Source organism: Theropithecus gelada, unplaced genomic scaffold (genome assembly GCF_003255815.1).
Source record: "Theropithecus gelada isolate Dixy unplaced genomic scaffold, Tgel_1.0 HiC_scaffold_15987, whole genome shotgun sequence".
In the NCBI taxonomy this organism is placed as follows: domain Eukaryota; kingdom Metazoa; phylum Chordata; class Mammalia; order Primates; family Cercopithecidae; genus Theropithecus; species Theropithecus gelada.
The window spans coordinates 1659915-1676411 of NW_020257754.1; the positions used below are offsets into that span (position 1 = coordinate 1659915).

The window sequence follows — 16497 nt, forward strand, 5'->3', positions numbered from 1 at the left end:
GCCTAGTGCATATTTTTAAAACTTTGAAGCAAAAATTTCAGAAACAGTATGCCACTTGTATATTTTTAAAATGTTGAAACAAAAATTTCTAATCTGTTTAAATAGCTTCCAAATATTTCAAAGTTTCATTGAGTTTTAAAGCTTCTTGTTAAAATATTAAGCTACAGCTTCTTTTAGTAGTACTTCAAGAACTGAATGACGTGGAAAACAGAAATTTGAGAAACAAATTTCAATTTTTTTCCAATAATTTTTTATACTGGATTTGAAGTCAATTACTGGCATATATCAGGAGCATTCAGTGATAAACTTTGTTATTTGGAGATATTTTGTGAGGTATATTTTTCAGCTAAAGAAGTTATTGAAACCACATATTGAAATAAACCATATTTTAAAACTGCTATAGCACAGTGTTGAACCTACATTTTCAAAATTAACAAAACATTCTACTTTTAAAAAAATTAAATGGTTAGAATAGTTGTGAGAGAAAAGTTACCATTCACAAAATAAAAATTATATTTAACATTAATTATTCAACTTACCCTTTTAAATTTACACTTGTATATCCTCTATAAGTGACATAATCATATGTTAGTTCATGTGTGCAATGTATGCCTATATAATACATATATATAAGGGCATATGCTCAAAATGTTCTGAGAATGATAAATATGATCAAAAAATTAAAAATCAAATGACTTAAAAATGTTTATTCCTAATAAGGAATAAACATAAGAAAGTTAATGTCTGAGTGATGTGATAATGTAGAAATTAAAATATGATTTTCTCAAACTATTGGAAGGTAACACACAAAGGTTCTATAACAAAAATTTGGGATATCTAAATGCACTAATATTAAGAATGCTTATATATTTTTTATAAACAGCCTCAATATATAGCACAAAGATATTATAGAACACTAAGAACAATTTCTTGAGATTCTTAAACATTCCTGAAGCATTATGCCTGAAAAATAGGAGAACTGCCATGGAAACATGGACACTTTCACTTTCTTTAACATGGAAACATACAGAAAAAAATATGGCCTATAATCATTTCATATTGAGAGTTTTTAGGGTTATTTTATACCGTACATTCCAACTTCACTCAACATTATAACACACACACACACACACACACACACACAGAGTCTCCTCTTTTATGATCTCACCACTAATTAGAGTATCCACTTAAATTTTTCCCAGGCCATACATTTCAAATCTGCAGGGCCCAATTTTGTCTTCAAAATTATTTTCCGAACATCATATCTAGGACAAACTACACATCCATCTACATCCCCTTCTTTGGTAACATATGAAATCCACATGTGCAGAAAAGGTAAATGCTGCAATTATGCAAAATATTATTCTTTTATGGTAGGGAATTAGAACACTGCTTCTCTCTTGTCAGGTTATGACAGAATAGCCTACTAGTTTAGGCTTTGTAGAAGGAACAATTGCCGAATTATTTTATTGTTAAATACAATCTTCATTACTAATTACTGGATTATCTCAAACTAGTAAGCCCCAAATATTATGGGTCCTCAGTATGATAAATCACATGACCGTTACTGAAATGCGTTAGGAATCTCACCCTGCATTCTGACCATCTGTTTATTAATTACATGCATTACTAAACTGCAAACACCTAGTCCACAGTGCCTGGTTTATTTCTAGTGACCAGCACAATGTCTAATATGTAGTAGATACTCATACTTTTGGGGAGAATCAACGAATGTATTTTAGAAAGATACAGTAGAAAACATAATAAATGGAGAAATACTAAATACTTAATATTGTTATGGGAAGTGTATTATAAAATTTATTTTTAAAACAGATTTCTAACCTGTTTACTACGCTTATGTATCTTTTTCAAATTTAAGAAAACAATTACTATAAATGTTTTCACTGAACACTTTACAAAGTCAACATAAAGAAGTGGCAGTTTCTTGAAACGATTTGCTTACACATTACCTGGCTCCTGCTGGCCTTAGGAGCGGTAGAGGCAGTTTCTCGCTGAGTGCATCTCTCTTAAATGGGAGCTACAGGGGGGGAGTCAGAGCCCAACACCCTTTGCTCAGACCCTCAGTGCTCTTTTCAAACGGACAAACGTCAGATTTACTGGTGTTTGCTGCTACTACATGCTCATTTCTTCTCCTTCTTCTTCTTCTTCTTTTTTTTTTTTTTTTTTTTAGACAGGGTCTCGCTCTGTCACCCAGGCTGGAGTGCAGTGGCACCATCTCGGCTCACTGTAACTTCCACCTCCCAGGTTCAAGTGATTCTTCTGCCTCAGCCTCCAGAGTAGCTGGGATTACAGGTGCATGCCACCATGCCCAGGCAATTTTTATATTTTTAGGAGAGACGGGGGTTTCACCATGTTAATCGGGCTGGTCTCGAACTCCTGGCCTCAAGTGATCCACCCACCTTGGCCTCCTAAAGTGCTGAGATTACAGGCATGAGCTACCACGCCCAGTTTACACGATCATTTCTGACGGTGCTTCTATTTGTTGCATTCCATTATATCATATAATAGATTTAGTACAGTATATATTTTTTTCTGCACAATGTTTCAGAAGGACTTTTTTTTAAGAAGAAACACCAAGTGAATGCACCAGAATTTAGGGTTCAAGTAGCAAGCTTTCATTTAAAAAAAAAAAAAAAACAAAAAACAAAACAACTTTCTCATGTTTTTGTGTGAGGAGAAACAATCTTTAAGGCAAAAAGGAAAAAAATATATATTCTCTTCACTACTGTTGGACAGTCATCATGCCCAAAGCACACTGGAATACACTCTATTTGTTTACCAAATATTATTTCATTCTATGTCAGGAATAAAAACATTCCAAGAAAATAAATAACTTCTAAAATGAAACTTAGTGAGAAAATAAAAGTTGATTAATATAAATTTACTTAAAGAGCATTTGCTAGTTGAATTATGTTACACATAATGTCGCTTACTATATATGAATGAGAAAAGTAAAACTTTTACTCACCCTTTAAAGACTACTTTGGTCATAAGCATATCTATTTTTAACTTATTAAATAAGTTTGCTTACATCATTAATTTGTATTCATTGTTTATAATATATGAAAAGAAAATTTATAAAAACTTCACAGTATTTAAAAATTGACAGCTAACAAATAAGTCTTATACTTTTAAATCTCAGTGTTACTTTCTAACAGGAATATTATGTAAAAAATACAGTAGCTTATACATAAACTAAATGCAATTATGAAAACATATACTATTCAACAATTAAATGTTTAATAAGAGAAATTAACAGTTTGTTATTTAAGGAAAACACCATCAAAAGAAAGGAGGCATTCCTTATATTAATAATACAAGATCTGTTCAGTGACTTAGAACATTTTAAGTGCAAGGAGTAAAAATACAACATACATATGAATGACATAAAGCACAAAGCCACAATACTCATTAATAAGCGGGTTAAAATATAATCATTTCACGCTGACTAATCACCAAAAATGTAGCCATTGAATTAACAAAGATTAAATTTATTTATTCCTTTTTTTATTACAGCACAAGACTTTCTACAACATGAAGAAAATTTAAATGTATCTTAAAACTTTCTAATAATAATTTAAATAATTTAACATTTCACATTTCATTTGCTTTAAAATGAAAAATGTTTCTGAGATTTAATGTCACTCATACACACACGCGTGCATACACACTCCTAATTTTCTACTTAGTCAACAGGATCTGCTGAAGTTAAAGTTATCCATGAAAGAATATTACTCTGGTATGCTAATAAGGTATTCTGAAGTTTGTCTAATATGCACCAACACTGAAAGAGGTAAAATGTTATATTTGGTATTGACAACAAAACTTCAGATCTCCTAAACCCATTTAATATAAAAGGCTAATTTAACAAATAAATATGCTTCATATAATAAAAGAAATCCAGTCATTCTAATGATATGTAAGTACTTCATACATATAAAAAAGTAAATAACTATGTTTGTAAAAATTCTATACAAACATTTATTGTGATTTTTAAAACTTCAATATATTCAACTTATCAAAAAAATAAAAATATTACATTTCTTCATAGTGCAAAGACTGAATTATTCAATGAACTCCTTTTGGGATATACATGTAATAAACACTAAAGAATTCTGCACATCTGCCTTACTATTTGGCAATCTGATTATTGTTTTCTTGGTCATTTGTTTTTGTGAGGTTGAAAAGTCATCTATATACAGGACTTTAATGAATATTCATATTTTTCACTTATGACATAATTTACATACAAAAAATAGCATAACAAAAATATACTGGAATATAGTATTAGATACATTTACATAAACATTGCATGAATATCACAGTGGATATGTAGAGAAGGTTGATAAACCTTAAAATGTAAAATATCAAAGGATCAAAAACATCTAAAACTGACCTGGAATGAATTATTTGTAATTTTAATATTCTATAAATCTAACTAGATGTTTATGTTAAACTTAAAAGCATTATAATGTCTATTAAATAGAACAGGGGTCAGCAAACTCTTCCCAGAAAAAGCCAGATAGTAAATATTTCAGGCTTTGTGGGTTATAGAGTTTCTATTGCAACTAATCGATGCTACTGCTATAGTGCAAAACCAGCCATAGATAACACATAAACAAATGAGCATGACTGTGTTCCAATAGAACTTATTTACAAAAATAGGCAACAGGCTGGTTTGGTCCATGGACCATAGTTTGTTGACCTCTAAAACAGAGAATCTGACTCAAAAACACTTAATTTTAATTGTTTCAATACCTAGTATAAAGCATGAGACCTGAGTAAATGTTTAATGCTTCGTGGATTAAAAGCATGAATGGGTAGGGAAAATAAAATATCTGTGCTCAGAAACAAATGCCATTACAATTCAGTCTCATTAGTGGTTAGGATTCTGCTTTCCTAATTGGGAAAAAATTCCAAGAAAGTAATCCATAGCCTTCTTAAGAACTAGGCTTGCAAACTATAACCAATAAAATGAAAGAAGATGCAACAGAGACATAGTAAGCAGAAAGTGGATTTCCAATCTAACATAGCTAATAAAAAATATCTTTTTATGGTGAGTTCTTACAGTATTTCAAATCTCCCAAAGTAAACTGTAAACTCCATAAGGATAAGAAATATGTTCCAATTATCTCTGGATCACAGTGCCTAGTATATACGAGATGGTCGGTAATGACATTTATTAAATACATATGTGAGTGCTTTCCATGGCAAAATATGTTTTTCATTAGATCCCACAAGATGATGGTCCTTTGAGGCAGCAATTTTACTTTAAGATCCTCCTATAAAGTTAAAATGTTCTGTTGTTTAACATCATCAGTCACACTTTGACTATAAAGATGAATTTCAGCCTGAACCAGAGCTTGACCTACTCTTCAAATAACATGACTTGAAACTTGGGTTTGCATCTTATTATAAAGATGTTTGAGTAGGGCAAAACAAGACAAGTGCAGGCATCAAGTGTTGATTACAAAACTGGAGTTATAACTAATTTTCAAATAAAGAATCACTTAGCTTTATAAATTTAATTACAAATAGATTATAAACTCAAATCAGTTTTTCACTTAACGGAAATGTACTTGGTCATTCACGATTTAAAAGATCAATGGTAATCAAAATGCCTATTTCAATATAGTTATATATTAATTACTCCTCAAAAAAAAGATATTTGAAGATCACTAAAGAATCATTCACAAAGCTTATGAGTTTTGTCTATGGCTCCAATAAAAACTCAGAAAATTAAAATATTCCCAAACCACAGTAACTCCACAAAGTGGGAGAAATGCATAATCATATAAATTATTACATAAATTAAACTTTTGCATGACATATGTAAAAAACTGTAAACAAGTTACGCTGTGGAAGTAAATTTCTCTACTTTTTTAAACATAATATTTTCACATTTCCAAACAAAATAGTAAGTCAGATAATGACAAAACACAAGTTTTAAAGAATACTATTTGGCTTTTGGATCAGTTATGGATATCAACAGATGAAAGCCACACATAATTATATGCTTAAACAAGACACAGCCTTAATTTGCCATTTTTACAAGCACAACGTCAACATTATATATAAATGTAAATAATATAATATTCCTGATTAATTGACAGCAAACCAAAGATAAAATGGAGAAAAATATTTCCATTAGAACAGTGGTATGGTCCAAAGTTCACATATTAAAAAATAAATATATAAAATACCATTATATATGGTACACTACTTGAAATTAAATGGATTCCTCTTCCAAATATCAAATTTCAAAACACAAACCAAGAGGGTCAATGATCTACTCTACAAAGAAATCAGAGAAGATAAAGTGTATGCATTCCACAATTTATAAAGAGAATAAATTAAAGCAAAAGAGACAAAATAAAGCAAAACAAAAAAGAATAAGAATATTATCATACCATACACAGCATGGAATACCATGCAGCCATAATAAGGAATGGTATCATGTCCTTTGCAGGGACATGGATAGAATTGGATGCCATTATCCTCAGCAAACTAATAAAGGAACAGAAAGCCAAACACTGCATGTTCTCACTTATAAGTGGGAGCTGAATGATGAGAACACATGGCCACATGATGGGGAACAACACGCTGAGGCCTGTTGGGGAAGGAGTGTGGGGGCCAGGGAAAACATCAGAAAGAATAGCTAATGGATGCTGGGCTTAATACCTAGGTGATGGGATAATCTGTGCAGCAAACCACCATGGCCCACATTTACCTATGTAACAAACTTGCACATCCTGCACATGTAGCCCTGAATGTAAAATAAAAGTTGAGGAAAAGAAAAAAAATGAACTTTCCCTCACTCAGACTCAAACTTTAAAGTATGACATGTTAACAAGCAAGAATACTATCATACCGATGTCCATGGTTCCTGATGCCATGACACATCAGCAGGGCAAGCATGCATATGACACTGTATTACACTAGGTGGCTTGTTTACGATTTCACAGTTGTGATCTTCTAATATTTGGCCATTGGGAAATTGACATATTACAAGTCTTGATTTTATTCCTCCTCCACATGTTTGTGAACACTAAAAACAAGAATAGGAAAATTCAAAACTATGTGGTTTTAAAGAGAATAATGTATTGCTTCATTCAATGTTTAAACATAATCAGTAATTATGTTTACTCTAGTAATGTTACTTTAGTAATGGTAGAGTTTAAGTTTATAATTACTTCATAATTATCAACATTTCTCCCTAGATAAAAAAAAATCAAAGTTTCAATTCCATGACTTTAAAAGTTGACTAGATTTTGAGGATTAGTATCATAATATATTTCAATAAGATATCCAGGACCTGTAAGATCCTGGATATCTTATTGATATCCAGGTCAAGCCAAAATCAAAATTTATTTATCTAAGTAATGAGCATTAAGTACATAATGTATAATATCCAATCAACAGGTTACTAAGTAACCATGAAAGCTATTAATAATAAGGTATGTCTAATTTTATAAACATGAAATGTTCAGTATATATAATATAAAAACAGCAAGTAATAAAACAGCTGTATAATATGAACCAATTTCTAAAACTCATGTAGAACAAAAGCCTGGCAAGAAATATACCAAATTTTGTTAAAAGTTTGTATTTATATTTGGACATATAATTTGAATTTTCAAAACGAGTGCACGCAAACTCAGAAACAGAGGTTACTTTCGTTTTGGAAAATAGTAAAAGTATATCTTAAAAATGTGCTTGATATGTATTAGCACCTGGTCTCAGTGTACTTTAAAAACATGGCTTCAAACTCCCAGTGAACAGAAATTATGTGCTAAAAATCATTAAGCAAAAATATTTGATTAATTTAATTAGGTCATTCATTTTAATTTTCCAAAGCTAATAGAAATACTGGCTTCTTGTTTGTTGCCATTCCACATTATGAAGGACGTTAGTATTAAAAGTGACTTTAAAAAATTATCTTTTTATTTCCAGTGCCTAGAGAGTGCAAGTGCATGAAGCAAGTGCTCAATAACTGACAACTATCTGGCTTAAAGAAAAAGATTTGTCAAATGCATAACTTAGTAATAGGATTAAACATTGTTTATATTTTATTCTAGTTTTCTATTTTTATATCAACCTAATTGTCTAAGAAATTAGGAGAATAAACCAATTTTAGAAAGATACTAGTAGTTCAAAGACATATTGCCTAGCATATTAGATTCTGTTGAAAAATCTAGAATATGCATTTTTTGAATCATGAATGAGTGACCTAAACCATGACAGAACATCTATTAAAAGAACATGGCTTAATTACTCAATTAAAAAAAAAAATCTAGTCAGCAGAATCACTTGAGGCCAGGAGTTCGAGACCAGCCTGGGCAACATGGTGAAATTCCCATCTCTATTAAAAATAAAAAAAATAGCCAGGCATGGTGGCACACACCTGTAGCCTTAGCTACTTGGGAGGTTGAGGTGGGAAGAGTGCTTGAGCCCAGGAGGTGGAGGTTGCAGTGAGTCGAGACCACAATACTGCATTCCAGCCTGGGCAACAGAGTGAGACTCTGTCTCAAAAAAAAAAACAAAAACAAAAACAAAAAACTTTTTCTACATAGTATAGTGAAATAAGGTGATCAAACAGTATAGGATGCTTTTTACTTTTGGTCTTCAGAGATGTAATAATCTCACAAGTTTAGAAAATACTATGACTTACTTCTCCCCAATTTCCGTAGTTCCACTGTGGACAAGGCCCTGGACCACAGTGCTGTAACTCTGGAGGCTTGGAGGTTGCATCGCAGTAACTAGCACTTTGTCCATTTTCATCCTGGCAGACCACAGCCCTACGCTGAAGTCCTCCAGAACAACTGCTAGAGCACTGACAAGAATAAAACACAAAATATGCACAAACTCCGGATTCCACATCATTAATTTACATGGTAAAAAAAAAATCAGCATTGACTCAATCAAAATCAAACTCTACATTAGAATCTCCTTCATTGGAATCACAATTTGAATTGAGAAATCTGTCAGAACACTTTTGTTTTACTGGGAGCTTCATTAGAATTTGTTGATGAAAAGGTGGGACTTTCAAGTTTGCATTAGGAAACAATTTTCACTTTTATTGTAAGTGTTAAGTAAAAAATTGAAGTTTTGAGGTCTCACTAGGAATGAATAAAAGACAGCATTAAATTACTTAACTTTACACTGGTGTTTTTCTTCATTTTGTATTATTAATCTCATGTACAATATGAACTATAATTATACCATGTGTAGTTTGCCATGATTTTATACCAGCTTATTATATTGCTATCATAATACTTTTGGGGTCTAGGTTTATTCATAAACATTTATAGTCATACCCCTTAAAGGGTTTTCTTTTGTTTTTATTATAATGAATTCTAATCAGATTGTTTTACAGTACATTCCTCTGTAATCATAATAACATTTTAGTGCATAATTCAATAAGAACCCCAGCATTTGTAACAAGCATCAAAAATTCTTAATCCTTTTAATATTTAAACTATTGATCTTCAAATAAATTTAGCATTTAAAGTACTGATGGCATCATATACATACCTGTTAAAAGGATATAATATAACAAAATTATAGAATTAATATAATCCAATAAAAATGGCTTACTGATCCCCACGGTCCGGTTCTCCACTGGTTTCCTCTGACTGATGGATGGACCACCTGATTTTCATCATCTTCAAGTTTGTGAGTTAATGGCAAATTCGTGCTTAGATAATAGCTTGGTTGCACAGCAGAACTAGGAAAGTGGCTGTGTGCAGGCGGGCAGGCTGCTAGGCTACATTCCTGTTCCATCAAGGGGCGAACTTCAGGATCACAGTAATTCTCATCAATTGGCTGATGGTAGTTCATGCATAAAACTTGTCGAGTTGTTTTTCCATAGCCACAGGAAGCTGAACACTGATCAAAAATTTAGCCAAGGGTAATATACAACATTAATTTACATTCAGTATCAAACATATTTAAATTTTTCATTTTCTTTTGTTCTCATAAGAATACTTACGGGTGACCAATCCCCTGCTTGCCACTCTCCACAAGGGGTAAAACAGTCCCATATTTCAGCAGGTTGGGGTAAGTGGGCACAATATGATTCATCTGCTATTCTATCAAGAGCATCACGACAGCTTACATAGCGGGCTTGAGTACCTCTTCCACAAGATACGGAGCACTTTTTAAGAAATCAAATTGTATCCAGGCATTACACATGTATCCAGTACATCACCCATGTCCCTTATACATAGCTGTTACTCACATTTCTAAAACATCCAGTTTCTTGAGAAAATTTAAATTATTATAGATAGTATCACCTGACATCACTTCTGAGTCAAATAAAGATGGGGTACTAAATATTCCAATCAGTTTAGATCATAAATTTCACAAATAATGTATAATAATTCAATAATACATAAATATAATGATTTAAAATGATGCTTAGTTATTTGCTAAAATTAAGATACTGAAAATATTTTAGGTATGAGAATCTTACAATATCAATAAAAATAATTTTGATATCTAACATCTGTTACTAAGTAACAGATACATATAATTCCATAATTAAAATACTCTGAGAACATGTGAAGCTTAAAAACACATATTCTATAAGATTTTAGCAACGTATACTCCACATATATGAAAGCTTTCCATGTAGAAAAACAACATGAAAATGTTTGTAGTTTAAATAAAAACTGATAAAGCCTAATACTATATCTGCTTCTCATAACCATCTGTGACATAATTATTATTATTATTCCCATTTTGAAGATTAGAAAATAGACTCAGATGGGTCCCTGAGCAAGTTGGCCGAATAGGAACAGCTCCAGCCTCCAGCTCCCAAAGCAAGCGACATGGAAGATGGACAATTTCTGCATTTTCAACTGAGGTACCAGGTTCATCTCACTGGGGAGTGCCAGACAAGCGGTGCTGGTCAGCTGGTGCAGCCTGACCAGCAAGAGCTGAAGCAGGGCTAGGCATCCCCTCACCTGGGAAGTGCAAGGGGGAAGGGAATCCCTTTTCCTAACCAAGGGAAACTAAGACACACAACACGTGGAAAATCGGGTAACTCCCACCCTAATACTGTGCTTTACCAAGGGTCTTAGCAAATGGCACACTAGGAGATTATATCCCACACCTGGCCCGGAGGGTCCCATGCCCACGGAGGCTCCCTCATTGCTAGCACAACAGTCTGAGATCTACCTGCAAGGCAGCAGCAAGACTGGGGGAGGGGCACCCTCCATTGCTGAGGCTTAAGTAAGTAAACAAAGACACCAGGAAGCTCGAACTGGGTGGAGCCCACCACAGCTCAAAGAGGCCTGCCTGCCTCTGTAGACTCCACCTCTGGGGACAGGGCATAGCTAAACAAAAAGCAGTAGAAACCTCTGCAGATGCAAATGACACTGACAGCTTTGAAGAGAGCAGTGGGTCTCCCAGCACGGAGGCTGAGATCTGAGAACGGACAGACTGCATGCTCAAGTGGGTCCCTGACCCTTGAGTAACCTTACTGGGAGACATCCCCCACTAGGTGCAGACTGACACTTCACACCTCACATGGCTGGGCACACCACTGAAACGAAGTTTCCAGAGCAAGAATCAGACAGCAACACTTACTGTTCAGCAATATTTTATCTTTTGCAGCCTCTGCTGCTGATAGCCAGGCAAACAGGGTCTGGAGTAGACCTCAAGCAAACTCCAACAGACCTGCAGCTGAGAGTCCTGACTGTTAGAAGGAAAACTAACAAACAGAAAGGACACCCACACCAAAATCCCATCAGTATGTCACCATCATCAAAGACCAAAGGCAGAAAAAAACACAAAGATGGGGAAAAAGCAGTGCAGAAAAGCTGGAAATTCAAAAAATCAGAGCACATCTCCGCCTGCAAAGGAATACAACTCATCGCCAGCAACGGATCAAAGATGGACGGAGAATGACTTTGACGAGTTGACAGAAGAAGGCTTCAGTTGATCAAACTTCTCAGAGCTAAAGGAGGAACTATGTACCCAGTGTAAAGAAACTAAAAATCTTGAATAAAGAATGGAAGAATGGATAACTAGAATAATCAATGCAGAGAAGGCCATAAACGAACTGATAGAGATAAAAACCATGACACGAGAATTACGTGACAAATGCACAAGCTTCAGTAACCAGCTCGATCAACTGGAAGAAAGAGTATCAATGATTGAAGATCGAATGAATGAAATGAAGTGAGAAGAGAAGTCTAGAGAAAAAAGAGGAAAAAGAAATGAACAAAGCCTCCAAGAAATAGGGGATTATGTGAAAAAACCAAATCTACGTCTGATTGGGGTGCCTGAAAGTGAGGGGGAAAATGGAACCAAGTTGGAAAACACTCTGCAGGATATCATCCAAGAGAACTTCCCCAACCTAGCAAGGCAGGCCAACATTTAAATTCAGGAAGTACAGAGAACACCACAAAGATACTCCTCAAGAAGACCAACTCCAAGACACATAATTGTCAGATTCACCAAAGTTGAAATGAAGGAAAAACTGTTAAGGGCAGCCAGAGAGAAAGGTCGGGTTACACACAAAGGGAAGCCCATCAGACTAACAGCAGATCTCTTGGCAGAAACTCTACAGCCAGAAGAGAGTGAGGGCCAATATTCAACATTCTTAAAGAAAAGAATTTTCAACCCAGAATTTCATATCTAGCCAAACTAAGTTTCATAAGTGAAGGAGAAATAAAATTCTTTACAGACAAGCAAATGTTTAGAGATTTTGTCACCACTAGGCCTGCCCTACAACAGACCCTGAAGGAATCATTAAACACGGAAAGGCACAACTAGTGCCAGTCATTGCAAAAACATGGCAAAACATAAAGACCATCGATGCTAGGAAGAAACTGCATCAACTAACGAGCAAAATAACCAGCTAATATCACAATGATAGGATCAAGTTCACACATAACAATATTAACCTTAAATGTAAATGGACTAAATGGTCCAATTAAAAGATATAGACTGGCAAATTGGATAGAGTCAAGACCCATCAGTTTGCTGTATTCAGGAGACCCATCTCACATGCAGAGACACACATAGGCTCAAAATAAAGGGATGGAGGAAGATCTACCAAGCAAATGGAAAACAAAATAAAGCAGGGGTTGCAATCCTAGTCTCTGATAAAACAGACTTTAAACCATCAAAGATCAAAAGAGACAAAGAAGGCCATTACATAATGGTAAACGGATCAATTCAACAGGAAGAGCTAACTATCCTAAATATATATGCACCCAATACAGGAGCACCCAGATTCATAAAGCAAGTCCTTAGAGACTTACAAAGAGACTTAGACTCCCATACAATAATAATGGGAGACAGCAACACCCCACTGTCAACATTAGACAGATCAACGAGACAGAAAGTTAACAAGAATATGCAGGAATTGAACTCAACTCTGCACCAAGCGGACCTAATAGACATCTACAGAACTCTCCACCCCAAATCAACAGAATATACATTCTTCTCAGCACCACATCACACTTATTCCAAAATTGACCACATAGTTGGAAGTAAAGCACTCCTCACCAAATAGAAAAGAACAAAAATTATAACAAACTGTCTCTCAGACCACAGTGCAATCAAACTGGAACTCAGGACTAAGAAACTCAATCAAAACCGCTCAACTACATGGAAACTGAACAGCTTACTCCTGAATGACTACTGGGTACATAACGAAATGAAGGCAGAAATGAAGATGTTCTTTGAAACCAATGAGAACAAAGATACAACACACCAGAATCTCTGGGACACATTTAAAGCAGTGTGTAGAGGGAAATTTATAGCACTAAATGCCTACAAGAGAAAGCTGGAAAGATCTAAAATTGACACTCTAACGTCACAATTAAAAGAACTAGAGAAGCAAGAACAAACACATTCAAAAGCTAGCAGAAGGCAAGAGATAACTAAGATCAGAGAAGAACTGAAGGAGACAGAGACACAAAAAACCCTCCAAAAAATCAATGAATCCAGGAGCTGGTTTTTTGAAAAGATCAACAAAATTGATAGACCACCAGCAAGACTAATAAAGAAGAAAAGAGAGAAGAATCAAATAGACACAATAAAAAGTGATAAAGGGGATATCACCACCAACCCCACAGAAATACAAACTACCATCAGAGAATACTATAAACACCTCTATGCAAATAAATTAGAAAACCTAGAAGAAATGGATAATTTCTTGGACACTTACACTCTTCCAAGACTAAACCAGGAAGAAGTTGAATCCCTGAATAGACCAATAGCAGGCTCTGAAATTGAGGAAATAATTAATAGCCTACCAACCAAAAAGAGTCCAGGACCAGATGCATTCACAGCTGAATTCTACCAGAGGTACAAGGAGGAGCTGGCACCATTCCTTCTGAAACTATTCCAATCAATAGAAAAAGAGGCAATCCTCCCTAACTCATTTTATGAGGCCAACATCATCCTGATACCAAAGCCTGGCAGAGACACAACAAAAAAAGAGAATTTTAGACCAATATCCCTGATGAACATCGATGCAAAAATCCTCAATAAAATACTGGCAAGCCGAATCCAGCAGCACATCAAAAAGCTTATCCACGATGATCAAGTGGGCTTCATCCCTGGGATGCAAGGCTGGCTCAACATACACAAATCAATAAACGTAATCCAGCATATAAACAGAACCAAAGACAAAAACCACATGATTATCTCAATAGATGCAGAAAAGGTTTTGACAAAATTCAACAGCCCACATGCTAAAAACTCTCAATAAATTCAGTATTGATGGAACGTATCTCAAAATAATAAGAGCTATTTATGACAAACCCACAGCCAATATCATACTGAATGGACAAAAACTGGAAGCATTCCCTTTGAAAACTGGCACAAGACAGGGATGCCCTCTCTCACCACTCCTATTCAACATAGTGTTGGAAGTTCTGGCTAGGGCAATCAGGCAAGAGAAAGAAATCAAGGGTATTCAGTTAGGAAAAGAAGAAGTCAAATTGTCCCTCTTTGCAGATGACATGATTGTATATTTAGAAAACCCCATTGTCTCAGCCCAAAATCTCCTTAAGCTGATAAGCAACTTCAGCGAAGTCTCAGGATACAAAATCAATGTGCAAAAATCACAAGCATTCTTATACACCAGTAACAGACAAACAGAGAGCCAAATCATAAATGAACTCCCATTCACAATAGCTTCAAAGAGAATAAAATACCTAGGAATCCAACTTACAAGGGATGTAAAGGACCTCTTCAAGGAGAACTACAAACCACTGCTCAGTGAACTAAAAGAGGACACAAACAAATGGAAGAACATACCATGCTCATGGATAGGAAGAATCAATATTGAGAAAATGGCCATACTGCCCAAGGTAATTTATAAATTCAATGCCATCCCCATCAAGCTACCAATGACTTTCTTCACAGAATTGGAAAAAACTGCTTATAAAGTTCATATGGAACCAAAAAAGAGCCCACATTGCCAAGACAATCCTAAGTCAAAAGAACAAAGCTGGAGGCATCACGCTACCTGACTTCAAACTATACTACAAGGCTACAGTAACCAAAACAGCACGGTACTGGTACCAAAACAGAGATATACACCAATGGAACAGAACAGAGTCCTCAGAAATAATACCACACATCTACAACCATCTGATCTTTGACAAACCTGAGAGAAACAAGAAATGGGGAAAGGATTCCCTATTTAATAAATGGTGCTGGGAAAATTGGCTAGCCATAAGTGGAAAGCTGAAACTGGATCCTTTCCTTACTTCTTATACGAAAATTAATTCAAGATGGATTAGAGACTTAAATGTTAGACCTAATATAATAAAAACCCTAGAAGAAAACCTAGGTAATATCATTCAGGACATAGGCACGGGCAAGGACTTCATGTCTAAAACACCAAAAGCAACGGCAACAAAAGCCAAAATTGACAAATGGGATCTAATTAAACTAAAGAGCTTCTGCACAGCAAAAGAAACTACCATCAGAGTGAACACGCAGCCTACAGAATGGGAGAAAATTTTTGCAATCCACTCATCTGACAAAGGGCTAATATCCAGAACCTACAAAGAACTCAAACAAATTTGCAAGAAAAAAACAAACAACCCTATCAAAAAGTGGGCAAAGAATATGAACAGACATTTCTCAAAAGAAGACATTCACACAGCCAACAGACACATGAAAAAATGCTCATCATCACTGACCATCAGAGAAATGCAAATCAAAACCACAATGAGATACCATCTCACACCAGTTAGAATGGTGACCATTAAAAAGTCAGGAAACAACAGGTGCTGGAGAGGATGTGGAGAAATAGGAACACTTTTACACTCTTGGTGGGAATGTAACCTAGTTCAACCATTGTGGAAAACAGTATGGCGATTTCTCAAGGATCTAGAACTGGAAATACTGTATGACCCAGCCATCCCATTACTGGGTATATACCCAAAGGATTATAAATCATGCTGCTATAAAGACACATGCACATGTATGTTTACTGCGGCG

At 34.8% G+C, this 16497-nt stretch overlaps 1 protein-coding gene across 1 annotated transcript in view; it reads right to left on the reverse strand.

Moving 5' to 3' along the window:
• Window positions 1-16497, reverse strand: part of LOC112617266 (A disintegrin and metalloproteinase with thrombospondin motifs 20) — a 205199-nt gene that overhangs the window by 68607 nt on the left and 120095 nt on the right. Inside the window, exons 25-28 of the mRNA XM_025374005.1 lie at window positions 10013-10177; window positions 9619-9909; window positions 8693-8854; window positions 6893-7069 (exon numbers count right to left, since the gene is read on the reverse strand). Coding sequence (XP_025229790.1) covers window positions 6893-7069; window positions 8693-8854; window positions 9619-9909; window positions 10013-10177 — 795 coding nt within the window. The remainder of the gene's footprint in view (window positions 1-6892; window positions 7070-8692; window positions 8855-9618; window positions 9910-10012; window positions 10178-16497) is intronic.